At 34.3% G+C, this 27,676-nt stretch overlaps 1 protein-coding gene across 4 annotated transcripts in view; it reads left to right on the plus strand.

The window, feature by feature from the left end:
* The window catches only part of CENPI (centromere protein I), a 64,710-nt gene that overhangs the window by 17,246 nt on the left and 19,788 nt on the right, over window positions 1-27,676 (plus strand). For all 4 annotated transcript variants that reach the window (XM_016132179.2, XM_016132177.2, XM_016132176.2 and 1 more), the window contains exons 4-15: window positions 1,469-1,587; window positions 1,873-1,980; window positions 10,838-10,886; window positions 11,175-11,221; window positions 13,764-13,853; window positions 14,179-14,307; window positions 14,528-14,695; window positions 14,849-14,969; window positions 16,102-16,193; window positions 17,622-17,739; window positions 17,832-17,896; window positions 22,340-22,434. In XM_016132179.2, coding sequence (XP_015987665.2) covers window positions 1,469-1,587; window positions 1,873-1,980; window positions 10,838-10,886; window positions 11,175-11,221; window positions 13,764-13,853; window positions 14,179-14,307; window positions 14,528-14,695; window positions 14,849-14,969; window positions 16,102-16,193; window positions 17,622-17,739; window positions 17,832-17,896; window positions 22,340-22,434 — 1,201 coding nt within the window. The remainder of the gene's footprint in view (window positions 1-1,468; window positions 1,588-1,872; window positions 1,981-10,837; window positions 10,887-11,174; window positions 11,222-13,763; window positions 13,854-14,178; window positions 14,308-14,527; window positions 14,696-14,848; window positions 14,970-16,101; window positions 16,194-17,621; window positions 17,740-17,831; window positions 17,897-22,339; window positions 22,435-27,676) is intronic.

Genomic DNA, 27,676 nt, shown 5'->3' on the forward strand with positions numbered 1-27,676 from the left:
ACTTTAGAAGGGTTAGGGGATGAGAGTGGGAGAAAAGAGATATAAAAACAAGGAACTACAAGAATGGAAAGCTCATTTTTATTCTTGTGATTCATTCCCTTCCTTTTTTCTTCTTTTCTTCATAGAATGATGGGATAGAAATTGATGAGATGCATTGTTGCAGTTGTGTAGGATGAATAAATCCCAAGATCTGATGTACAGCTTGATGGCTATAGTTAATAATACTGTAGTAAATACTGGAAATTTATTAAGAGTAGATTTCAGATGCTCTCATCACACACACACAAATGGTAGCTATGCGAGGTGCTAGTATGTTAATTAGCCTGACTGTAGTAGTCATTTCACTATGTATATGTATATCATATCATTATGTTGTACATCTTAAGTATATACAATTTTTTTATTTAAAAAAGTAAAGAGAAGTCTTCACCCTCAGGGTGGAAAAAAAGGGTGTATAAGATGTTTCTGAGAATGCTACTTGTGGGAGAAGCTGAGAACAGTGTTCTTATAGTGAATTGATGTGGCTGCCATACTGTAATGCATAAAACAGTGGTTAAAGACACATGCATCCATGATGTTTTGGAGAATTCTACTTGCATGAGAAATTGAGAACAGTGGGGTTTTTTTTCAGTGAATAGTTGTGATCACCACACTATAATGCAAATAACACAATGTTTAAATACAAAAAAAAGTTATCGAGATCCATATTTAATTCTTGAAGCCTTAATAAGGAGAAGTTGATAAAAGATGTATACAAAGCTATTTGCAGCATCACTTCTCTTACCATATGGGAGAATATCATGGATGCCAGAGAGTCTGCTGGAAAAATTGGACCAGTATAGAATATTACTGCCAGCTAATTCCAAGGATGGCTATTTGATTCTGCTATCTTCCCCACTTTTGGGGGGTGGGGCATCGAGGAGAATACAAATATATATTTGTGTATTCTTAAACATAGCGGCTCATGCAAGATGTTAGTCTGTAGCTTTAAATAAATCAGAATCTATTGTGTCTTTACAAATATTAACAAAATTTAAAAGGCCTTGAGATTTTTCTGTGAGTAAAAGACTATTTTTTTGAGGTTTAATTCACATAGCATAAAATTAGCCCTTCTGAAGAGTATCATTCAGGTGTGTTTTTTTAAAAACATTCAGAGATGTGTAACCATCACCACTATCTAATTCCCAAACATTTCATCACCCCAAAAAGAGACCCTGTTTGTACTTATTCTCCCTATTTAAATAGAAATATTGGAGCCAAAGAATTTGCTTTGTAGTTTATATTAGAAGTTAAAAGCACATTTTTGTTTTGAACTGTGTTTTGTAATGATAAAAGATGTCAAGTATCACTTGTTTTTTATTGCCTTTAATATAACGTGAGGTTTTTAGAAACAAGAGTGAATAATAATAGCAAGGAAACAATCAAGATACTAAAATGTAGTTTAATTTAGAGTTTTTCTGCTTTCCAGGGAGTGCTGTAAATGCCCGGATGTTGAAGAGCATGATTCCAACAACTCTAATATCAGAAGATTCTGTGGTTAAGGCGGTCTCCTGGCTTTGTGTTGGCAAGTGTTGTAGTAGCACCAAGGTAATCTTTTTAAACACTTTGATGACAAGCCCTTCAGAACTACTTAAGAGATGGCAAGGAAGAGCCACTTATGGAGTAATGGCATTGGCCTTTTGTGCAAAGCCTGTAGTTTTGGAACAATATTGCTTGATGCAAGGACTCTGTTCAAACATAAATTTTTACTGAGAAATAAAATCTATTAACCTCGTTTGTGCTAGAGGCTTCTAAAACCGCCCTGGGGGGCGGAATTAAGTTCTTATGTGCCAGTTGTATTTCTCTAAAGATGAGCATTTTGTCTCTCAATAGGTACTTTTTTATCGTTGGCTGGTTGCAATGTTTGACTTCATTGATCACAAGGAGAAGATTAACTTGCTCTATGGCTTTTTTTTTGCTTCGTTGCAAGATGATACACTGGTAGGTAAAGATTGGACAGCGTTATGCACTAATCAAATGGTATCTGCTTGTATATTGACACACCACATGTGATTCAAAGCACCACACATTGTTTTTCCTTATTTATTTTAAAAGATAGATAGCAAACATACAGATTAACAAATATAAAAATTTTTACCATATTTGCTTTTTATCTTCTTTCAAGGTAATAAAATGTTACAGGTAGGATTAACTTCCCATCAGAGTCTCTTTCCTGATGTAGAGCAGTGATTGCCATCTTATCCCTTTAAAACCACTTCCACAAGGTCCATTGGGTCACTTATTCTACATTTTCTTAACATTGCAAAATCCTCAGCAAAATTAATGAGGAGAGGATTACTTTTCATGAGATGCCAGTGGACTGATTTTGATTCAATGGCATAATTATCCCCATTGAAAACATTAATAATTCTAAGAAATCAATCTGCTGTCCACCTGGAAGACTCTAAAGGACCATCAGTACTTCACAGACCATGTGAATCATTCACCTAACAGATTTCCTCTTGCCTCTTGGGAAGGGAGTTCATTCATTGATTTTATGTTTAAAAATTGACATTTCCACTGTATTTGTTGCATTGTATGAGGCACTATAGAAGATTTGAAGTTTAGCAGAGAGGTTCAGGGGTTTATATCTTCCAGGGATTTATAATCCAGTTGGAGGATTAAGGAAAACACATAAAAGTTAGGTAACTCAGGAGTTAAATGATCAAATGTGAGGATAATAATTGCTATGATAGTTCCAGGAATGGGAGTATAAGATTGTAAACCAGAGTGATTGTGATTAGAAAAGTATCATAAAGTATGTGGGTATTGAGCTGGGCCTTGAAGGTTGAATGGGATTTGAGATTTGATAAAGGGAAATGATGTTTGACATGACTGAAGAGGAATAAATATTTCAAGCAAAGTGTGAGATGTATAAATTGTGTTTCAGGAGACCTTAAATAGACTTACAGTTGGTGTCCGGAGGTAGTAGGGGTAAGGCTGAAAAAGTTAGGTAAGGAGATTGTAGAAGTCTTTGAATGTGATGCTAAGGAATCGAACTTTATCCTCTATCCTGTGGGGGAAATAATTGAAAAAGGTTGGGCAGAACATGGTTAAAGCAACATTGTAAAAGTATTTAGTAGAGCCAAACAACATGACTTAGGAGGGAGGCATGAGTCAGGAAGACTGGTTAGGAAACTAACATGATAATCTAGGTATAACATAATGAAGTCCTATACCTGCAATTCTCATATATGATCTGTGGACCCCTTGAGGCTCACTGATATCCTTTCAGGAGGTCCGAGAGGTCAAAATTATTTTTACAGCAATATCAAGATGTTAGCTGCTATTTTCACTGTTGACATTTGCACTGATGGTGCTAAAGCAGTGGTGGATAAAACTGCTGGCACCTTAGCAAAAATTGGGGCAATGGAACCAAACTGTACCATTGGTCATTGTATTCATCACTGCAGTAAAAAACAAAAATGCTGGTTTTACTTAAGAATGTCCCAAATAAAGCAGTAAAAATTAATTCATTAGTTTTATGAAATTTCGACCTTTGAGACATGTCTTTACTATTCTGTGTGATGAAATGGGAAGCACAAAATACATCTCTTCTGCATACTAAAGTACAATAGTTGTCCAAAGGAAAAGCACTCATGTAATTGAGTTGTGAGCTAAACTATTTGCTTTTTTTCATGAAATACGATTTTTACTTGAAAGAATGACTGACATATAAACTATGGTTATTCAGACTTGGGTATTTGGCAGACAGTTTTTCAAAAATGAAGAAAGCAAGCCTGTCATTTCAAACTAAAATAACTGGCAAGATTTGTTGCCAATGATAAAATTTGAACTTTCAAGTGAAAATTATAAGTTTGGAAAATTTGTATCTGCCACTGTGAACTTGACAGCCTCCCAATACTTAAAGACTTTTCTGATGAAATTGGTAGTAGCAATGTTAATGAGTACAATTTTTAGATATTGTATAATGAAATATGTCGATTTTTGGAGACTCAGTATAACTCAGTAAACTAATGTTTTCCTGATGAACAAGTAAGATGTTATAAAATTATGCATAGATAAAAGATCCACTCAAAGAGCAAAATATATCAATGAATTTTGATGGAACAGAGTACAAAGAGAGTTCATTGATAAAGCTTCGTATTACACATTGCAGCTAACTCTTAAGAAACTACCACTTAATCAAGTTTTGGTGTAGTATCAAAGACTGATATCCATAATTTTCCGGAAAGGCTATTAAAATATTCCTTTCTTTTCCAACTACATATTTGTGTGAGTCTAGATTTACTTCATGTACTTCAGTCAGAACAATGTAACATGTTTAATGAAGAAGCAGAGAATCCAACTGTATTCTGTTGTCAGAAATGTTAAACAGATTTGTAGAAATGTAAAACTATGTCATTGTAGTCATTTTTTCATAAAATATATCATTTATTTTAGCATATAATAGGCTTCTTATTTGTTAATGAAATAATAAACATTTTTAAATTTCTAATGTGGTGAATATTGATAGTTACAATCCAGATAAACCAGAGCTCTTTGTGAGTTCTCTAATTTTTAAGAATGTAAAGGGTCCTAAGACCAGAAAGTTTGAGAATCAGAAATTCACTCAATAAGCATTTATTAACTGCGTACTGTGCCAGGCATTGAACTAGTATTTGGAATACAAATATGAATAAGACATACTGGTTAATTTATGTGAGGCTTCTGTGGCAGGCACTAGGTGCTTTATACAGTTTTTCATCAACTATTAAGATGCTATCAGTTGTAAGATGCATCATTATCTTATATATAAATCACTGTGAAAGAGTGCTGCCATTAAAACTGTCCCATGACATTGATTATAGAGTGTCATGTTTTCAGAGATGTTAAAATGTTAAACATATGTTAGACTGTTAAAGTATTTTTTTTCTGGTCCTCAGAGTCTGAAAGTTCTTTAAATTCTTGCATCAATATTCTAAACAAAAATAAGACAAAACATTTATTGAATGACTATTTTTTTATACTTGTGCTGTCCAGTATGGTAGCCACTAACGTCATGTGTCTAGTGAGCGAGCACTGGAAATGTGACTAGACCAAACAGGAATGTACTGTGTTAAATATATACCACATAAAATGTAGTTTTAACTCATTTAAACCTCTTGACAACCTTACAAGGAATATGCTTTTATCTCTATTTTAGAGATGAGTAATCTGAGGCATAGAAAAGTCAAATAATTACCTAGTGTCATGTGACTAGAGCCGGGATTTATGTAAAATGATATTCCCATTACAGAAGTGAGGCAACTGAGGCATGGAAAAGTTAAGTAGCGTTGCTAAAGTTAGCTACCTAGCAAGAGGCTTAGCCTCAATGATCTTTAAATATAGTAGGGGAAAAGGTAAGTACAGGATGATAAATTCTTTGATAGTATCCATAGGGTTCTATGGCAGGGTAGGAGAGAGGCATCAAAATAAGACTAGGAATCAGGGTTAGAGCTATAGCAATTTGTTTTCAACAGGATAAGAGATACCTATCCTGACAATAAGCAAAAAGGATAAGTGTTGATGCTAATTTGTGGATTAGCAAGGGACATGATTGAGGGAATTCCTGCCCAGTGGTCTTGGTGTTTTATATGTGTGTGTGTGTGTGTGTGTGTGTGTGTGTGTATTTTTTTTTAATTTTGCAATCAAGTAGTAGACAAGGTCTGCCAAAGTGAGGAGAAGAAAGAATGTTATGTTTGAGGAGAGAGTGAATTTTAATATAGCTTCTGATGGAAATGGGAATAGTAGATGATTAGAGGTACAGAGGTTTTGAAGGCCCAGATGATGTTGAAGAGCACAAATTTGTGATCTTACTAATATGCAAGGTTAGGTCATTTCTTTCAGGTTAGATAAGGAGGCAGGAGAGTGACTGAGCTGATGGACTAGGGTGTCTAGAGAGAAAAGGGAAGAAGGTAAAGACAGAAGAGGCCAGATGGGGAGCACGCTCAGCTGTGGTTCAGAATGCTCTGGTGGCATTCATGACAATGTAGTGGAATTAAAGGCTGGAATGATGGGAAGTTGTAGCATTGAAGTTGAAGATTTCAGGAAGGGATGGTTCAGTATGATGACCATGTTCAGAGTAACCAGGGGGTGAGTTGTCGAAGTAAAGTGAGGGAATAAAGGTTATTGTAATTGAAAATTTCTGTATCCTTATGGATTTTGTTGTTATTGCTACCCATCGATCAATTACTGAGTGAGATATATTGAAATTTTCCAACTATGAAAGCAAACTTGTCAGTTTTCCTTTAAGTTCTATCAGTTTTTGCTATGTATATTTTGAGTCTATTATTAGGTGTATGCACAATTATAGTTTTAATACTGTCCTGGTGAATCAAATCTTCCATCATGGTGTAACTGTTTGTTGTTAGAAGTGCTTTTTGTTTTGTCTGATATTGACATTGCTACTCTGGCTTTATATTGACTAGTAGTTGCTTTGTATAGTTCCACTTTCTGTTTTTTTAGAAACCTTTTTATTTTTTATATCCTCAGGTCTTAGATGCCTCTTTTAAATAGCATATAACTAGGTTTTATTTTTAAATCCTGTTTGATGATTTTTTGCTTTTACCCGGAGAATTAGTTTATTTACCTTTGTAGTGATTATTGATATAACAAGTAAATTCAAATATCTTGTTTTGAGCTTTTGAAATGATCTGCTTTTTTGATTCTTTCCCTTTATCTCTCTTATTTTGGATTGATTGTGGTTTGCCTTCTTACTTGAAGTTAACACACTTTCCCTGTGTGTTCCTTTAGGTGTTATTGAACCTATTTTAACATGCATATATAATGTAAAATGTCAAACAGTTCCATTTTACTTTTTTTCCCTTTTTTGGAAAATATAGTTATTTTTCATAAGATACGTTATTTATGTTAGCATGTAATAGGTTTGCTATTTTTTAATGAATTAATGAACATTTAAAATATTCTGTTTAATTTCTGTGCAGTTTTTCTTAAAAATCTAAAGGTAACCAGTATCTTTACCTTCACCTTAAATGATACAAGACCATGGAATGCTTTAACTCTGATCGCATCTCTCCCAGATTATATGCTATTGTTTGGTTTTAGTTCTAGCTCATTCTTCTCCATCCTCCTCCACATACACATAAAGGAGACATTATTGTCTTCACAGCTGGTGTTTGTTTAGATTTGCTGACATATTTACCAATATCTTTGCTCATCATTTGTTTTTGTATCTTAGACCTTCAGTCTGAGATCATTTTCCTTTGTCTAAAAGTGTATCCTTTCAAATATTTTTTCACTGAGAATGTTTTGATGCTCAGCTCTCTGTCTTCATCTGAAAATGTCTTTACTATGCTCTTGTTCTTGAAAGTTGGTTTTGTTATATGTAGAACTCTACGGGGACAGTTAAATTCTCTCTGAACATTGACAATATTATTCTACGGACCCTTTTCCATTGTTGAATCATTCTAATTGTAATCTGTCATTTCTTCTTTTCTCTCTGGATGCTTTTTTTAAAACAGCTTTATTGAGGTTGAATTCACATACAGTACAATCCACTCTCTTAAAGTATGTAGTTCATTCCATTTTAGTATGTTCACAGATATGTACAACTGTGAACAGAGTCAAGTTTAGAATATTTTCATCACTTCCAAAATCCTATGTGCTTTAGTTATCATCCCTCCATCTTCCTATTTAAGGGTTCCTAAGCAACTTTTAATGTATTTTTTGTGTGTGTGTAGAGATTTACCTCTTCTGGATATTTCATAAAAAAAATGGAATCATATAATATGTGATCTTTTATGACCAGCTTCTTTTACTTAGCATAATGTTTTCAAGGTTCATCCATATTATAACATGTATCAGTACTTCATTTTTAACCTGTTATATTTTTTCTATAACATAAAATTTACCATTTTAAGTATTTTTAATTGTACATTTCATTGGCATTCATTAGTTACATTCATAAAGTTGTATAATCATCATTATTGTCTATTTCCAAAACTTTTTCATTACCCTAAACAAAAACTCTCTATTCATTAAGCAGTAACCCTCCAGTCAGTCTCCCCCCAGCTCCTGGTAACCTCTTATCTACTTTCTGTCTCTATGAATTTGCCTATTCTAGGTACCTCTTATAAGTGGAATCATACAATATTTGTCCTTTTGTGTCTAGCTTCTTTTACTTAGCATAATGTCTTCAAGGTTCATCCATGTTTTAGCATGTAACAGAACTTCATTTTTGTGGCTAAATAATGTTCCATTGTGTTTATACACCACATTTTGTTTATCCATTCGTCTGTTGATAGATTCTTGGGTGGTTTCCACCTTTTGGCTACCACGAATAATAATGCAGTGAACATTGGTGTGCAAATATATGTGCAGGTCCCTGCTTTCAGTTCTTTTGAGTATATACCTAGGAGTGGAATTGCTGTATCATATTGTAATTCTATGTTTAGCAATTTGAGGAACCACCAAACTGTTTTCCACAATGACTGTACCATTTACCTTCTTACCAGTAGTGTAGGAGGGTTCCAAATTCATCACATCCTCACCAACACTTGTTATTTATCTTACTTTTTAATTATAGCCATCCTAGTGGGTAAAAAGTGGTATTTCATTGTGGTTTTGATTTACATTTCTTTAATGGTTAATAATATTTGACATCTTTTCATGTGTTAATTGGATATGTGTATGTCTTCTTTGGAGAAATATCTATTCAGATCCTTTGCCCACTTTTTAATTGGATTATTTGTCTTTTTATTATTGGGTCATAAGTGTTCTTGTTATATTCTAGATACAAGTCCTTTATCAGATGTTTGATTTGTCTGGGAGGTATAGGTAAGCTGGAACCACTTTAAATTCTTCACTTGAGGTTTTCTTGGTCATATCACTAGTATAAATTCAAACTGCAGATCTACATAGGGCCAACTTGTTATAAATTCCCGGGAGAGGCTTGTCCTGTGGTATGCAAGAGTAGATGAATGATGATGAGTATGTGATTGATGCTACCTTACCTTTGACATCTCTCTTAAGCTCATATTGGTTTTGTTCATCAACTGACCAAAGTGCAATATAAATGAATTCTGTGTTTAAGAACGGGGAATAATAAAACATGCTTTCCACTTTCTGGTAATAATTCTAGTCAGGGACTGAGTCTTTTGTATTTAATAACACTATTCATGGCACACAGAATATAAACTTCATAAGAACAGACCTTTTTGTCTGTTTTATTCACCACTCAGTAAATACTTGTTTCGTGAGTGAATGAATGAAAAGGAACTACTCAAAAATGTTTCTCAAATCAGTTGCAATAAACTTGCATAGTTTTCATGATGCTCACTAGAGAGTTTCTTGCTCAGCTTGGCAGGAGGGAAGAGGGCCTCCATTTTTTCTTTTTCTCTGTCTTTTAAAAAAAATATTTATTGAAGTATAATACACGTACAGAAAATTGCCCATGTCATAAGTGACTAGCTCAATTATTTTTTATAAACTAAACGTATTTGTTCAAATATCACCCAAATTAAGAAAGAGGGAGCCTAACTTAAAAACATTACTTCTTAAAAGTCATTTTCATATAATTTGGTGGGAGCCTGACTCTAATAACGCAGATATGGTGGTAAACTATTTGCCAGAAAGGCAGTTGTAAACTCTTAGGGGCACATATGAGTTTCTCTTTTCTAGATGTGTTTAAAGGAGAATGTCAGATTTCCTATACTGTTGGAGCCTAGGTCAAGAGATTGTGTGACACTCATTTCATACCCAATATAATAATATTGCTAATGGTTCATATTCCTAGGGATGTGAGTTTTTTACTGAAAGTTATTAGATTGTGTTGAATATGGCAGAAATGGTCATAATATGTATCCTTCCCTTAAAAAAAAGGATTCTATATTTAAATTCATAGTTCTTACAAGTATGTCCAGAGTCTTTCTGAAACTGTTGCTAAGTAGAGGAGAGACAATATGGAATGTTACTTTAGACTTTAAAATTTAGAGTCACGGCTGCCAAAATATGTTTTTTTAAAGAAAGCCTGCTTTTGTTACTTTCTGTAATCCCATTAAATAATTTGTTTTTCAATTTCCTAACATCTAGAGCAGATGCTGACAAATTTTTTTCTTAAAGGGCTATGTAGTAAATATTTAGGTTTGGGGGCCGTACTGTCTCTGTCACAACTATTCACTCTGCTGGTGTGGTGAAAACAGCTATAAACAATACATAAATGAATGAGTGTGACTGTGTTCCAATAAAACCTGACTTACTAAAACAGGTGAACCAGAATTTGCTAACCCTTGAACTAGAATAAAACCTCAATAAATGGATGCTCAAAATAAAATGGTATACGGGAACCAATCATTCAGTAATTTAAGTAACATATTTATTGAGTGTGTGCTATTTGCCAAACTGAGGGCTAAATGGTTAAATAAATTATGGTATATACACTCACTGGAATATTAAGATCATTGAAAATGATCATTTTGAAAACGAAACAACATGAGAAAATGCTTTTAAGTGGGAATTCAGGATAAAAGTTTTAATTTTCTATCTTAATAAATATGGACTACTAGAAGGGATACATGAATTTTTGTTAGGTAGAAGGATGTTTTTCTGTTTTTCAAACTTCAGTGTTGTTATATCCCAAAAATAATTTTTAAAATGACATAATAGGATGCCAATTAAAACTTTCTTTAATCACTACTATGTAGTATGAAAAGAGAAGTTTTATAAGACTATTGTCCAATGATGTCCAGAAGCACATTTACTTAATCATTATAAGATTGACATTTGAGGAAAACGTGTTTCTTCTGTTCAAGATGTATTATCATTTCTCTTTCTTTTTTAAATCTTTCTATTTTAACAGTGCCCTTATGTGTGCCATTTCTTGTATTTGCTCACCAAAAAAGAGAATGGTGAGTATTTTCATTCCAATTATATTACATTCACTCTATGGAATTAGCATTTGTATTGGCCTTTATAAAGTTAACTATTAGCATTAGTTCTAAGGATTTTGTGGGAATTGCTCTTCAGTACTTTTATCCAAGAGCATCTGCTTAATGGCTTGACTGAACAGGGTGTTTATATTCTTGATGTGTTGTAAAAAGGAGCTATATGAGCCATGGGCTTTCTTTTTATTTTGAACCAGATGCATAGTACTTTCTCTTTTCTTCTTCTTCTTCTTTTTTTTTAACCTTTGCTAGTCAAACCATTTCGAGTAAGAAAACTGCTTGATCTTCAGGCTAAAATGGTGAGTATCAAAAAGACCCCGAACTAGCCAGTGTACTACTCTAAAATAGGTACTGAGCTAGGCTTTGAGGATATAAGATAGTTCAAATGAGTCATTATTTTCAAAAAATTTATCGTTCAGGGAGCTCAGTCAACAAAATAAAAAATCAGAATCATACTGGTGTCAGGAGTGGTGATACTTGAGATAAATTTAGGGGAAGAGGGAAAGCGGGGCACTCCTGACAGAGTGAATAGCATGAGCAAAGACACGGAGATGTCAAACAGTAGAAACTGGGGAACTAGGTTGGTATGGCTGGGAAACAAGTGTAGGGGGTATTATTAAAACTATTAAAGTTATTAAAGTGACCAGTTTATTTATTTATTTTTGTTGATGTGATCTAGGAAAGCATTCTTTTCTGGATACTTAAACTTCAGTATATTTATTCCCTGATTATTATCTCTTGTCCTTACAGCTCTCTTGCATTGTTATTTCCACTATACCTGCCAGGTAACAGAGGTCTGTAATGCCTTGGGTATAAAACAGTAGGAAGTCGCAGTGCCTATGCCTAACTGCTGAAGCCTGCATGATCTACCCGAGGCATTTATATTTAATGAAAAACACAAATACACATTCATGCTTCTCCAGTGTGAGTTTTCCAGTTAGTACAATTCAGTGATTGTTCTTGTTTTGCGTTTTATGGATACCATATCTTCTCTTAGCTCCCTGAGGATATTAATGATAATTTTTTTGTTCAAATTGAATTTCACTTCACATTAATAGAAATTGTGAAAACGATACACATTTTTTCACGTTAACAGCAAAACATTTCAACAGAATAAGAAAATTCTTCTATAAACTCTTGCTGATTTGTGTTGATGAAAACAACAGTGTATATTCAAGTTTTAAAAAAATGATTTAGTACACGATTGTCTAGATATTTTAAACCCAGACATGAAATGTATGGCTTTATTAACATTCTATATAGTATGTTACTAAATAATCCCATCATCAATGCCATTTATAAATGTGCATTTATAAAATTTTTTTGCTTAGCTATATTTTGGTGAATTTGGTTAAGTCCAACAATATCAAACCAAGAAGCCACAGCCATGCTTACATATAACCAAACATATATAATGGTAACAGACATAATTGGCATGTAAACAAATATATTGGATATATGAATTTCTGGTACTCGCAAAGACATGTATCCCCTCCATACTCATTCATGCCCCATAACTCCTGATCCATGGAAGAAATATAACACAGAAATTGACTCTCAGGTGATAAGCATGAATGGTGGCAAGGGTTACATTATAAGCACCAGGCTCAGTTGAGAGCAGTCTTTGGAACTGGAAGCGGGAGGTAGGTTTCTTCTTAAGGGTTGGTGACTATGGTTTATGGGATTCTCATCTGCGATTTTGTTTTTCTCTTCCCAGCTTTGTCTCTGTTTCCTCAGAGTTCCTTTCTTTAGTTTGGTCTTTCACAGTAGAGGCTCTTCCCTAATACCTAGTAAACCGTATATAAATGATCCCTCATTTGCTGTTGCCTCCTTTCTTGTTCTCTTTGAACTTGTGATTTTGATACCTTTTCATTCATTTACTTTTTAGTGAGGCTTTGGGAGGACCCAGGGTTAAACATGTATGTTCAATATGCCATGTTTTAAAAGTGCCCCTTTTGATTAAGTGGACAGTAAGTTCTAAAGGTCTTTCCACTACTAAATATCTGCTTTATTAAAAAACATTGCAACTCCAAGCAAGCACTCTAATACTAATCGATACGAGTACAGAGATCAGAAGATATTTGGTCATAGAAAAACTGGGTCATTTTGGTTTTATTACAATAAACTTAATTTCAAGAAGCTGTTATAAGGATGCTGTATTGCTAAGCCCCATTTTCTGCCTTCCTTGTTTTGTATAGTAGTAAAATAAAACAATTTGGTAATATAATAAAACAATTTGGTTACTTCCTTGGACTTCATTTTAGTGATATGTTTTCTCTGGATAGCCAGATATATCAAACACATGTATCCAGCTGTAATGACTTCTGTCATTATAAAATTCATGTTTTGGTTAAGACTTGCAGTTATAGCAAGGAGCTTGGCTACTGCATACCCATTGTTAGATTTCCTAGTTAATTTTTCGTGAATTATGATTTTAAATTATTAATATTTCCTTTGCTCTGTTTTCTTGGCATCCCTTTTTGTCTTCCCACCTTCCTGTCTAAATCAAGAATTAGTAAACTTTGAGTGCTAAATATGTTACCAGTGAGAGTAAGCCATGCTAACAGATATGACTGGTAAGACTAAGGCATGGGCAGAGAAGAAGAGAGAAAATGTAAGGAAGAAGTAAAGCAGGGGAAAAGGTCATAAAAGAGAAGACAGGTTGGTGAGGGTTGTTTCATGGTAGCTGATTTAAATGGCTGCTTTGATTTTTCTATAGCATCTGCCTATAACTATATCACATAGTAAAATTAAGGTCCGAATATATGTTTAATCTTTTATTGTTATTTGTTTTCTTATTGACCACAGGATTGAAAACTGAAAACTCTTATTTTATTTCAGGGAAAGCAGCCTTATCTCCAGGCTTTGTTGTCACTGTATAAGTTCTTTATTCCTACTTTGATTTCTGTATCGTTGCCTATAAAGAAGAAGGTAAGGGATTAAGGAGCAATGAGTCATAGTGAGATTGAAATATGCTGTTCTTGATTAAAATAATTTACAGATTTGGACTGTAATGTTTACAGCAAGCTGTTTTAAGATCTACTTTGTGGCATTGTTTCTGGGAAGTATTTTTTAGAGATTGACACTATGTTTTGATTCCATTTGATTAATTGATTCCTGATCAGTAAGTCTTTAAATGGATTTGTGTGGGTACAAAATATTTCATAATATACATCCAATTAATGAAGAGTTTGGATTCTCTATTGCTTCAGCTTATCGGTACCTACTCTCATATACTTTATATTCAAATTTATAGATCTTCTTTAAGAATTCAGAGAATCTGTGGAAGACAGCTATATTTGCTGTGAGGCAAAGGAATCAGGGACCTTCTCCAGAACCTCTAAAGCTGATGTTAGGTCCAGCTAACGTCCGTCCTGGAAAAAGAGTAAGTATCTAAAACCCCAAATGACTTGAGAGGCCTTTTTAAAATAAAGCCAAACAATAACTGTTCAGATGTTGGAAGAGACTATAGATATTTAAATACACTTTTATGCAAACCACATTCAGGCTCCATTCATTGAACCACCTTAACGACTGCTTTTACATTTATATTTTGTGTAGTCTGTTCAGTCCATTAATAGAATGGTTTATTCTTTCTTCTTTAGAAATGGAATTCTCCCTCACTTATACCAGTGCTAGATTCCAGTAGCCACAGTAAAGAATATGGAAAAAGAGGAATGAGTCTTTCTGATTATCTTGGTAGGAATAGATCTTTTCCAGTTGAACAGCTTAAAAGCTTCCCTCAACTCTTACAGAACATTCATTGCTTAGAGGTATGTGACTGGACCATGTGCTGATTTGCATTTTCCATTTGTTCTTCATGACCTTTCTTTTTGTTATACTTTTCCTGTCTATTGATTTACTTGTTGCTCTCACCTACTTTTTACATAACTATGTAAAGTTAACCGATTGTTTTGTCTTTGCAGCTGCCTTCTCAGATGGGTGCAGTGCTGAACAATTCTCTGCTACTTCACTATATTAACTGTGTCAGAGATCAATCAGTCTTACTGAGGCTCTATCATTGGTTGAGTCAAACATTACAAGAAGGTAGAGAACTGATACTTAAAAGTTGGATGAATGAGTAAGGACCAAGATAGTGTATAAATGGGTTTCTTTTATAAAGAGTGCCAAATTCTAGACAGGAGGAGCCTTCATATGCTGTAATTTTTCTTGGGTAATCATATATTCAGAGCCTGAATGCTCCCCTTGTTATAATTTTAAAGGCAGTAAGAAAGTAGATGTGTTGTTAAGGAAATACTGCTAGATGGTCACCAAAGCTCACTGAGTGGCTCCACTTTGATGATCATCACAATCCAAGGACTCTATCTTGGATTGTATATCCAGAAACTTGCCATTAAGCCCCTAGAATCTTAAGATCAATGCTAACCAAACTCAGAGAGGACTATTGTATAAACCAGAATGTCACCTTATTATTTCATTATAGAAGTAATTCTGGTAACCAAACCGTTCATATCTGTCAACTAGAATAGCTCCTTTCTTAGGCTATTCAATATGTATGGGAGCCAAATTAGTCATTAGAAGATTTTTTAATTATAGAATTGAAGGAAGGGGTAGCGAGGGAGTTTTTCATCCAGGCCATAGTAAATCCTGATAATTTTATTCCTCCAAGGGGATCAATTTTTCTAGAGATAGTATTTTGTTCCCCTGATTGTTTCTGTCCTGAATAAGTAACTCCTGACTCCTCAGGTGTTTAAAAATTGGTTTTAGTAATTCTAGGTTAACTCTCCTTTTTCTGCTTAGAGACTTTCTTTAGGTAGGATATGATAGAGATAGATTTCCACTTACAAGAGTCCTGCCACCCTTAGATTACCCCCAGTTCACTGTAGTTTTAATTTCAGAGCATTGGCAAACTTAGAATTCATACATTCATAGTCTCTTGATTTACTGTGTGACATAAAGCAAATCACATTCATTATATGTGAATTTTAGCAGTTTATTTTTTCACTACGCACTTTCCTCCTGTATTACCAAGTTCTTAAGTAACTTCCCACTATCACTTCCACATACCTGTTGCAATCTAAACTGCGAGTTGACTAGGGTGTATGAGACTGATGGCTTGTTTATATTTGTCATTTTTCTGTCTCTTTAGAGTTATGGTAATTATGTTTTATGTAGTTATTGTACAACAGGATGCTAATGTTTAATATTTCTGCTTCAGAATGTATTTGGTACAAGGTGAATAATTATGAACATGGGAAAGAATTTACTAACTTCCTGGACACTGTCATCAGGGCAGAGTGCTTCTTACAAGTAAGATTCCACTTCTTACTCAAATTTATTTGGATAGCCATCGAAAACCTTTTCTTTAGTGCTCAACATCTTTTGTAAATAATATTTGCTCAATTCAGAATTCATAAATAGAACTGAGTTGAATTGACATTTGTCTTTGTACTGTTGGATTTAAAGAAAGAATTTGTTAAAGTATGCAGATAAGTGAGAATGGCCTGTAATTTATTAGCACCTACCGAAGATGTACTTGAATGTATTCAATTAATTGAATTAGCCAGTAAGATAAATCTCATAGGGTCACCCCTTGTGTTATTAAAATCAACATTGTTCAAATGTCAAATATGTTTTATTTGGCCTGGATAACCCTGGGTTAGATGTTTGTTCTATGTGCTCCCATGGCTTTCTATGTTTACCTGTATCATGGCACTTTTCAGCATCTGTTTCTCTATATATTATAACCTCCCAAAGGGTGGGAACCCTGTCTAAATTTTTTTTCATGTGCAGGCATCCAGCTTGGTACCTGGTACAAAAGAGATGCTCAGTTAATGTTGTTGAATAAATCTCAAGGATTTGGTGTGAAACCATTGAGTTGGAAGTTGGGTGTGAATGATGCTGGTGAGGATAAAGAGATGAATTTAGGTTGCTTTTTAGGTTTCCTGCTTGGGAAGATGATGATGGAATTCAGTGAGAAAGAGACTAGAGGAGGAGCAGGGTTGGAAAGAAAGATAAATTTGATTTAAAAGATGCCTGTGGGACATCTAAGAAGTCATATCCAGAAGGCAGTTAGATAAGGAGTCTAGAGCTCAGGAATGAGAATTAGGCTAGAGACAAAGATTGAAGACTCCTTTATTATATAGGTGGTGGTTTTAGCTATGTTATTGGTGAGATTGTCCAGAGAATTCATGGCATGAAAAAGTCCAGAATAGAGTCCTGGTGTGCACTACTATTTAAGGCTCAGGGTGACAAAGGGAAAAAGGAAGACTCTAGGTCCTTACTTTGGTGGAAATGTAAATAACCTAGATACTCAGTCCTCTACAGATGGAGTTGCCCAGAGTTTGAATTTGTTCTGCGGCCTCTAATGAAAGTCTAGCCTCACTGTCTAATGTTGTATACATTTAGTGACTGTTCAAGTGACTGCATGTTCTCCAAAATAGTACAATTTTATTTATCTTTAAAAAATATTCTGTAACTTGACTTTTTACCTTCTTTCTAATTGATGAAGTTTATGGTGTTTAGAAATTGTATTGATAAAGATGCTGATATATCCAAATATTAATCATTTGATAATTTTTATGAGGAAGTCTGGTACCTAACTCAAGACTTTGAATTATATTGATGAAAAATTAGTCTAAGAGTAAAACAACTAAAGCATAGAATAAACTGGTTGTTTAGAGAGCAATTAAAACCGAAGAGTTCCATATAAGGTTTTACCATTGACTTATATTACAGGAGGGGTTTTATTCCTGTGAAGCATTCCTGTATAAGAGCCTTCCTCTCTGGGATGGCTCCTGTTGTCGGTCACAGTTCCTTCAGCTTGTGTGCTGGATTCCTATTAGCAACTTCTCTGGTATGTATCATTGAAATTTTGGTGTGAGATGTAATTCAATGTAATATTAAATAAAAGTATTATGTATAATCTTTTTTATTATTATTTCCTAGAGGTGAAACCAGTTATTTTTGACCATCTAGCACAGCTCTTCTTTACATCAACCATTTATTTCAAGGTAAGAAAAAAAAACTATCTTGCTTAGATTCAGCAAGAACTGTTATTCTATAGCCAGTGGTCCATGATTCCAAACCCACGTTATGGCAGTGGTTTTCTAGCAGAATTCTCTTGGGCTTGAACTTGAGATGCTGCATCACTGAAATGAAAGTTAATGTATAGAGTTTTCTGTTTTCAAGGTTTTCATTGCATGTAGTTCTTCTAAACTGTTGTCACTTATAGCAGATGACAAAGCGAATGAGCAGGTGGCAAATGAGTATTAATAAAAACAGACTGGAGAATACTTAAGTATAGTTAGTTTGATCAAAGCGGTTGATATTTTTGTAAATACACTTATTCATTTCACCAACATTTATTGATTACCCATTATGTGCTAGATACCCTTTTTGACACTGGAAACAGTAATGACCAAAGCAAACAAAATTCCTGTGATATTCATATTGTATATTTATAATATAGTCATTTTCTACTAATAAAATTGTTCCAATCTTATATAGTAAATTGTGTTACTATTTTGAGGCATTCTCCTAAAGGACCACTGTGGCTTTCAGTTCTACCTGACTGAGTTTGAGAGCCACTTTCTTATAGAATGGTTATTTCTATTCCAAAAGAATGACAATATAAGTAATGTTTCTTTTATAACTTTTTTTCACAATAAATCACCTACTATTGGCCACATTTATAGGAAAAACATGTTGTCCTGGTAACTTACTATTAGACCAATATCATTTATATAATAATACACTCCACTTCTCCCAGTTAATATATTTTCAGGCCCTTCATTTTACAACTTTTCATGATTTTCTTCCTATCTTATAATTAGGTTATTCTTTATTTCTTCTCTTATTCCGTGAATCTAGAGAGCTACTTATCTGTCAGTTTTAGCTTAAACCATGTGACATTGCCATTTGTGTAGACCAGGGATGTTTAACAATTGGCAATTCCATATGGTCCAGCCTAATAAGTAAATAATAGATTTATACACACATACATATATTTATATTTGAGAGTGGGGATGGGGAGAGGAAAGGATGGAGGAAGGGAAATGGCCAAGGACAGAACTCGAGAATACTCATTTAATTTTTAGCTGAAAAGGAGAGTCTATGAAGGAACTTTTTCATGAAGTACAAAAATGTAATGTTATTAACCATCATTACCCCAATAAATTTAATTTTTAAAAAAGTATGAAAATAATCAGGAGAGCAACAGTGCCATGGAAACAGAGAGAATACAGGATATCAAAGAGTGAAGGAACAATATTGCCATGTATCTCAGGAAGGTCCAGAAAGATAAGGACCAAAAAAATTGTTTGGAATTGATAATACAGAGGTTTTAGGTACCTTTGTGAACAGTTTCTGTGGAGTATAGGGGTAAAAGCCAGATTGTGGATGTTGAGTCGAGAAGTGAAGACAAGACAATGAGTATAGAATATGTTTCAAAAAGTTTGGCTAAAAGGAAGAGGTAGAAAGATAGCTATAGTGGGATTTTGAATCAAGGGATGGTTGTGTGTGTGTGTGGGGGGGGGTGTTTTGTTTTTATTTGCCTCCAATATGAGAAAAACCTGAGTATATTTATAGGTAGACTAGAAGAAGCCAGTTGAGAAGAGGGAGAGGTTGGAAATGGAGGATAATTGACAGTGCAGGATTTCAGAAGAAGTATGAAGGTACTAGTTTAAGACAAGATTATTTGCTTGGATGGATGTCGAGAGATTGGGAGGTAGCACTTATTCTTAAGACTGGGAACAAGGACATATGGCTAGGGATATATATTCATACAGTTGGAAGAAAGGGCAAGATGTTGAAATACCTTGTGCCTAAAAATGTTAAATTTCTCAAAATAGAAAGTGTGTTGTAGAGGATAGAATTGAGTAGGGGGTTTAGGAGGGTGTTATGTGCTTAGGACAGCTGCTGAGAAAAATAGAACTGCTTAAAGACAAGTAAAAGGATTATTGAACTTCATTAAGGGCCCATATGAAGTTGGAGACCATAAATTTGGAGTGGTACTAACCCTTATAGTTGTGTTTTTCTTCAGCTCAGATGTAGGATCAGAGAACATAAGTTATGAGTTGGAAGGAATCATTTAAGGTTTTGCTGGCTAAATGGAGTGCAAGGGAGTTGTGAATGATTAACAATGTGGTCTAGTCTAGATAGGGAGGTGAGGCCAGGAGAAGGCTGAAAAGGGTAAAAAATGATATTAAAAATGAAGGAATCAAGGGATTGAATATATCTGAAGTTGAAGAGCAAGAATAAGTAGTTGGAGTTGAGGGTGTGTAAAAGCTGGAAGAACAGGAGGTCACAGTAAAGAAAAGATAATAGTAGATTTTGGTGGTGGTTCAGTTCAGGTTATAACAAAGTTTAGTGTGTGGCTGTGGGAGTGTATAACTAAGGTAGAGTGGAGATGAAAGTTATTTGGTTTGAGGTCAAGAAACAAGCTAAAGTAGTGGGTGGATCATCTTCATGGACACTGACATAACTCAGGGACTGATGGCAGGATGTGAGGCAGAGTGAGAAGGTTTTCAGTGAATGTATACAAGTTTCAAGGAGGTAGATCCAAATATATGGAAATAAAAAAATAAAAGGTAGTGTAGTTGGATTATGTAAACCTTAAAGAGAAAGGGTTGTTTATATAAGGAGGAGTAATAGTTTGGAAATAGTGTTAAAGATAGATAGCTTTTGTGTTGTGTTAGAAAAGCTAAGGATAGTCAAATTCATGAGAAAAACTGACTATAGCAAAGTGCAATCTGAAATGAAGGTCTTTGATCTTAGCCTAACACATTCAGCTAATGTTACTGCTAATGAGGTTCTGCAGCTCAGAAAATATTTGTAAATATTCGAAAACGGCAGATTTTTTTTCTATGGCACCTGATTAAATAGAACATCCATTTGATTTATTTATACTATCTTTTTAAAACTGACCCCTTCTTAAAGGGATATTTATTTCTCATTTTATATTTACCATCTCAAAGAGGCTTATATTCTGTTCCCATAGTAGGAGTGGGGAGCTAGGGAATTGTCCAAGTGGTGAAGTGTGGGCTATGGAAATGTTTTCAGAGGAAACAGTGTCCTGGCTGAGAGCTGAGGGAGAGCCAGGTATGATGAGAATAAGAAGACAGAGAAAGCATACTTTGAAGAATACGAAGGTGTAGGTTTAGATTGCTGTGGAACGGAAGTGCTGGAAACTACAATTGAAAGATTTGGGAAGGATGGGATCAGTGAAAGGGGGAAAGAAACACAGAGAAGTATAGAGTACAAGAACGAGTGGGGTGACTAAAGGGTCATTCATTCACACTTGAATGTGAGGTGTCAAGGTTTTGTCCAGGTCAGAAACATCCAAACCTTAAGAGAATTTTTATGAGTTTATTTGAGCCAAACTGACGACATGCTGGGAAGCAAGATCTCAGATGCTCTGGAAAATGATAGTTTTGCAGTGTCTTGTATACATATGGGATTAAGGAGTGAACATAAGGAAGATTGTATGAAGGTAGAAGAAAGCAAGGTCCAGGATAGTTAACATTATGTGCTCCCTAGGAGGTGGTTGTGCCTTCAGGGAGTCTGGAAAAGAGGATTACTTCTGACATTTCAAAAATTTGTTAACCTAGATGCACAAAAACATCGGACTCTGCTTGCTTAAAACCCTTTCACTAAAGAAGTTCTAGGCCTGGGCATTTCTACCCACTCAGGAATTTATGATCAAATCATACTGCAAGGTTACTTTCGGTCAGTGAACCTGTACATACCCCCTTTTTTGTTCACATTCTAAAAAATATTAATTGAGCTGTTTGTATGAAGAAGCACTGAGCACCCCATCACTGGAGATACTCAGGTAGTATCTCAGTCCTTATTTATTAAGGATGTTTCAGAAAGCTTTCATGTATTAGGTTTTGGAATGAATGGTATGGATTGCTTTCAAGTTTATAGATATTATGATTTATCCTCACAAATGCCCCAAGCACTCTTCTGTCAGGACTATTTATATATGTGAATGAGGAACTGGAAAATAAAGGCAAGGACTGAGAAAGGAAAAACTAGAATTGTTTGTTTTCCACAATCACAAAAGACAAGATAAATTTTATGACCATCAACAAGGGAGTAAATCTTAGGTGTAGATGCAAGGTGAAAAGAGTAGGAAACTCTTATCTGTAGCAACTACAAAGGGTCTCTGAGAAGAGACAGTAAGGGGTGAGTGTTAATGTATTTGGTGATGTAATAAATGTTATAAATGAATGTAATATAGAGAAACAAGAGTCTCTTCCTGGGCTGATAAGCTAGGGTGGAGAAAATAAACTTGTGCTTGTGTCCATCTGTGTCCTGGGGATTGATCAGGTTGGAGCAGCAGCTGTTGGGTATAGTTCCTTCTAAGCCTCTGATTTAGTTTCTTAGTTCTCAAAATTATGGTATGTCTGAATGATTTCATGAATACTTTTTTTTTGTTTCCACCCCCTCAGTGTAGTGTTCTTGAGTGCCTGAAAGAGCTACTGCAGAATTGGCTGTTGTGGCTTTCTGTGAACATCCACAGGAAAACTGTGCTGGACAGTCCTCTGTGAGTCATCTTACAAATCTTCAAGTTCTATTATATATATCAGAGAGCAAACCCTAAGTATATAAGTGACTTGAAAGAGTTAATACAGCAAAACATTAGAGAACTGACATTGGAACTTGCAACTTTGACCTCCATTCAGTTCAACTTACTTTATAAAATGTATTCTTATATGTAAAGTTAATTTTGATAATGGCTAGAAAATTTGTAATTTTACTGTATAGTTTTTTGTTTGTTTGTTTCTCTGATGTATTTTGGTTCTATATTAATTTATTTTCTCCTTGAAATTAAAAAAGAGGCCTGAATTTCCATTATGTTGATTATTGTTAAATGTATGCTTTATGCTTAAGGTGAAAGTGAAAGACTGAATTTGAAGGAACTACCTAATCAGGTTGTTTTGACTCTACCCAAAATCTTTGGTTTCTCCTATATTCTGTTATCAACCACGTTACTTTTAACGTTGATTTATAGACTTTGTATTGTAGAAGATTGCAAACACACTCAAAAGTAGAGAAAATAGTAGTGTTACCCCCATGTACACATCATCCCACTTCAATAGTTATCAATTCATGTTTAACATTTTTTCACCTATAATACCTCTTACTTTCTTCTCCTCCATACTAGATTTTTTCTAATAAATTTACTTTTAATTTATTTTTTTAGTGACATTGAAATCCAGTAAGTTTCAGGTGTACAATTTAACAGTAAGGCAGATATATATATATTGCATTGTGTGTTCCCCTCCCATAGTTATTTTTCTTTCTGTCAATGCATATTTGACTCCTTTTACCCCATCTCCCTTCCCCCTTCCCCTATCCTCAGGTAACCACTAGTCTATTATCCATGTTCATGAGTTTCTGTTTGTTTGTCCTGTTCATTTGTTGCTTTTAGGTTTATATCCCACATATAAGGGATATCATGTGGTTTTCAACTTTTTCTGTCTGGCTTATTTCACTTAGCATGATTACCTCAAGGTCCATCCATTATGTCGCAAATGGCAGTATTTCATCTCTTCTTATGACTAATATTCCTGTATACATGTACCACATATATATGTACCGTATAGACGTACCACAGCTTCTTTAGCCAATCATCTGTTGTAGGACACTTTGGTTGCTTCCGTGTCCTGGCCACTGTGAATAATGCTGTTATGAACATCGGTGTGCAAATATCTTTATGGATATGCGTTTTCAAGTCTTTGGGTAAATACCCAGTAGAGGGATGGCTGGATCATATGGTAAATCCATTCTTAGTTTTTTGAGGAACCTCCATAGTATTTTCCATAGTGGCTGTACCAACTTGTAGTCCCACCAGCAGTGTATGGGGGTTTCTTTTTCTCCACATCTTCTCTAACATTTGTTATTACTTGTCCTGTTAACAGCTCTTCTAACAGGTGTGAGATGCTATCTCATTGTGGTTTTGATTTGTTTTCCCTAATACTAGTGATGAGGAGCATCTTTTCATTTCTTTGCTGGCCATTTGTGTGTCTTCTAGGGAGAAGGGTCTGTTTAGGTCCTTTGCCAATTTTTTGATTGGATTGTTAGCTTTTTATTATTGAGTTGTATAAGTTCTTTGTATATTTTGGATATTAGATCCTTATAGAAGGTGTTGCTTGCAAGTGTATTTTCCCATTCAGATGGTTGTCTCTTTACATTGTTGACGATTTCTTTTGCTGAGCAGAAGTTTTTTTAGTTTGATGTAGTCCCATTCATTTACTTTTGCTTTTACATCCTTTGCCTTTGAGGTCAAATTTATAAAATCCTCTTTAATTCCAAGGTCCATGAGTTCATTTCCTTTGTTCTCTTCTTTGCAATTTATTGATTCAGGTCCTTAATCCATTTTGAGTTAATTTGGGTGTGTGGTGATAGACAACAGTCTAGTTTCATTCTTTTACAGGCAGCTTTCCAGTTTCCTCAGCACCATTGGTTGAAGAGGCTTTCCTTTCTCCACTGTATGTTTTTGGCTTTTTTTTGTCAAAAATTATTCACCCATATAAGCATAGGTTCATTTCTAGACTCTCGGTTCTGTTCCACTGGTCTGTGTGTCTATTTTTCTGCCAATTGTTCAATTACTGTCACTTTGTAGTATAATTCTGTGTCAGGCAGAGTGATGCCTCCAGTCTCGTTCTTTTTTCTCAGGATGGCTTTGGCAATTCTGGGTGTTTTGTTCTTCCATGCAAATCTGATAATATTTTGTTCTATTTCTTTCAAAAATGCCAATAGGATTTGGACAGATTGCATTAAATCTGTATAATGTTTTAGGTAATGTGTTAATTTTAACTATGTTGATTCTTCTAATCCAAGATAACAGAGTATCTTTCCATTTCTTTTTATCTTCTTCAATTTCTTTTAATAGGGTCTTATAGTTTTCATTTTATAGGTCCTTCACATGTTTCATTAGATTTAATCCTAGGCATTTTATTCTTTTTATTGCTATTGCAAAAGGAATTATTTTCACCACTTCTTTTTTTGACACTTCGTTATTGGAATAGAGGAATGCTATGGATTTTTGAACATTGATTTTGTATCCAGAAACGTCACTGTATTTGCTTATTGTTTCTAATAGTGTTCTTGTTGAGTCTTTAGGGTTTTCTATATAGAGAATCATGTCATCCTTAAATAATAACAGTTTGACTTCTTCGTTTCCTATTTGGATGCCTTTTATTTCTTTCTCTAGTCTGATTGCACTCGCTGGGACCTCCAATGTTATATTGAATAACAGTGGCGATAGTGGAAAGCCTTGTCTTGTTCCTTATCTTAGAGGGAAGGTTTTTAGTTTTTCACCATTGAGTATAATGTTGGCTGAGGGTTTGCCATATATGGCCTTTTTATGTTAATGTGCTTTTCTTCTGTACTGATTTTGTTAAGAGTTTTAATCATAAATGGATGCTGTATCTTGTCACAGGCTTCTATTGATATGATCTTATGATTCTTATTTTTTAATTTATTTATGTGCTGTATCACATAAATTGATTTGCGTATGTTGAACCATCCTTGTGCCCATGGGATGAAGCAACTTGATCGTGGAGTATAATCTTTTTTAATATGTTACTGTATTCGGTTCACTAGTAACTTATTTAGGATTTTTGCATTTGTATTCATGAGAAATATTGGTCTGTAGTTTTCTTTTTTTGTGTTATCTTTATTAGGTTATGTTGTCAATGTAATATTGGCATCATAAAATGTGTTGGGAAATATTGCCTCTTCTTCGATTTTTTGGAAGAATTTGAGAATAGGTATTAAATATTCTTTGAATGTTTGGTAGAATTCACTGGTGAAGCCATCTGGTACTGGACTTTTACATTTTGATAGGTTTTTGATGATTGTTTCAATTTCCATATTGCTCAATGGTCTATTTAGATGTTCTAGTTCTTCTTGATTCAGTCTAGGAAGGTTGTATTTTCTAAGTACTTGTCCATTTATTCTAAGTTATTAAATTTGGTGTTATATACTTTTTCATAGTATTCTTGTAAGATCCTTTGAATTTCTGCAGTGTCTGTCATAATTTTTCCTCTTTCATCCCTAATTTTATTTGTATCCTTTGTCCTTTTTCTTTAGTGAGTCTAGCCAAGGATTTCTCAATTTTAGTAACCTTCACAAAGAACCAGCTCTTTGTTGCAATTAATTCTTCTGTTTTGTTTTGTTTCAATTTCATTTATTTCTGCTCTAATTTTGATTATTTCTTTCCTTCTGCTGACTTTACACCTCATTTGTTCTTCCTTTTCTAAATTTTTAAGATGAAGTGTTAGGTTGTTTATTTGGGCTCGTTCTTATTTATGGAGATAGGCCTGTAATGATATGAACTTTCCTCTTATGTCCACTTTTGCCGTGTCCCAAAAGTTGTGGTATATTGTACTATCATTTGTTTTTATGTATCTTTTGATCTCTTTTCATTTCTTTTCTGACCCAGTATTCTTTAGTGTGATGTTTAATCTCCATGTATTTGTGGTTCTTTCCACTTTCTATTTACAGTTAATCTCAAGTTTCAAAGTATTATGATCAGAGAATATGGGTGGTATGATTTCAACCCTCTTATATTTGTTGCAGCTATCTCTGTGTTGCAGTATGTGGTCCATCCTTGAGAATGTTCCATGTGCATTAGGGAAGAATGTATAAACAACTCTTTTGGGATGCAAGGCTCTGTAAATGTCAATTACATCCAGTTGGTCTAATGTATCATTTAAGGATGTTATTTCCTTATTGATTTTCTTTTTGGATGATCCGGCCATATCTGACAAGTGGTGTATTTAGGTCCCCTACTACGATCATTTTTTGGTCTGTTTCTCCTTTTAGTTCTGTTAGTAACTGCTTTACATATTTTGGGTCTCCCTAATTGGGAGCATAAATATTAAGAGTTATGACTTCTTGGTGCATAATTCCCTTTATCATTTTGAAGTGTCCCTCAGTGTCTTTCTTTACCTTTTTTTATTTTGAAGTCTATTTTGTCTGATATTAGTACTACTACTTCTGTGTTTCTCTGAATGCCATTTGCTTGAAATATCATTTTTCACCCTTTCACTTTGAGCCTATATTTGTCTTTTGAACTGAAATGTGTTTCCTGGAGGCAGAGTATGTTTGAATTTTGTTTTTTGATCCATTCTGCAGCTCTGTGCCTTTTTATTCGTGAGTTCATTCCATTTACATTTGATTATTTAAATATGAGGTTTTTATGTAACCATTTTATGTTTTGGTATAGTGCTTGGTGTTTCTATTGCTTCTCTGTCCTTTTGTGCCTTTTCATTTTTTTCATTTTGGTTTGTTTTGTGGCTTTTCCCTCTGGTACTTCTTTTTGTTTTATGTAATATACTTCAGTTCTGAATCATTGGCTTGTGGTTACCATTACAAATATGTAGAGGATAGTTATTTATATATATATATAAATATATATATAAATAGGTCTTTATTTTTCCTTCCTATCTAAAGGAGAGCTTTGCTGGATACATTATCCTTAGCTGGTAGTTCCTTTCATTTAATAGTTTGAATATGTGAGTACACCCCTTCCTGGCTTGTAAGGTTTGTGCTGAGAAGTCCGACAATAATCTAATAGGTAACAAAGGTTACCATTCTCTTTTCCCTGGCTGCCCTGAGAATTCTGTCTTTGTCATTGATTTTTGATAATTGTAATACAGTGTGTCTTGAAGAAGGCTTTTTTAGATTGAGATAATTGGATGTTCTGTTGACTTCTTGAATTCAACACTCCAGCTCATTCCTTAGATTTGGGAAATTCTCATCTGCTATTTGTCTGA

Source organism: Rousettus aegyptiacus, unplaced genomic scaffold (genome assembly GCF_014176215.1).
Source record: "Rousettus aegyptiacus isolate mRouAeg1 unplaced genomic scaffold, mRouAeg1.p scaffold_m13_p_9, whole genome shotgun sequence".
In the NCBI taxonomy this organism is placed as follows: Eukaryota; Metazoa; Chordata; class Mammalia; order Chiroptera; family Pteropodidae; genus Rousettus; species Rousettus aegyptiacus.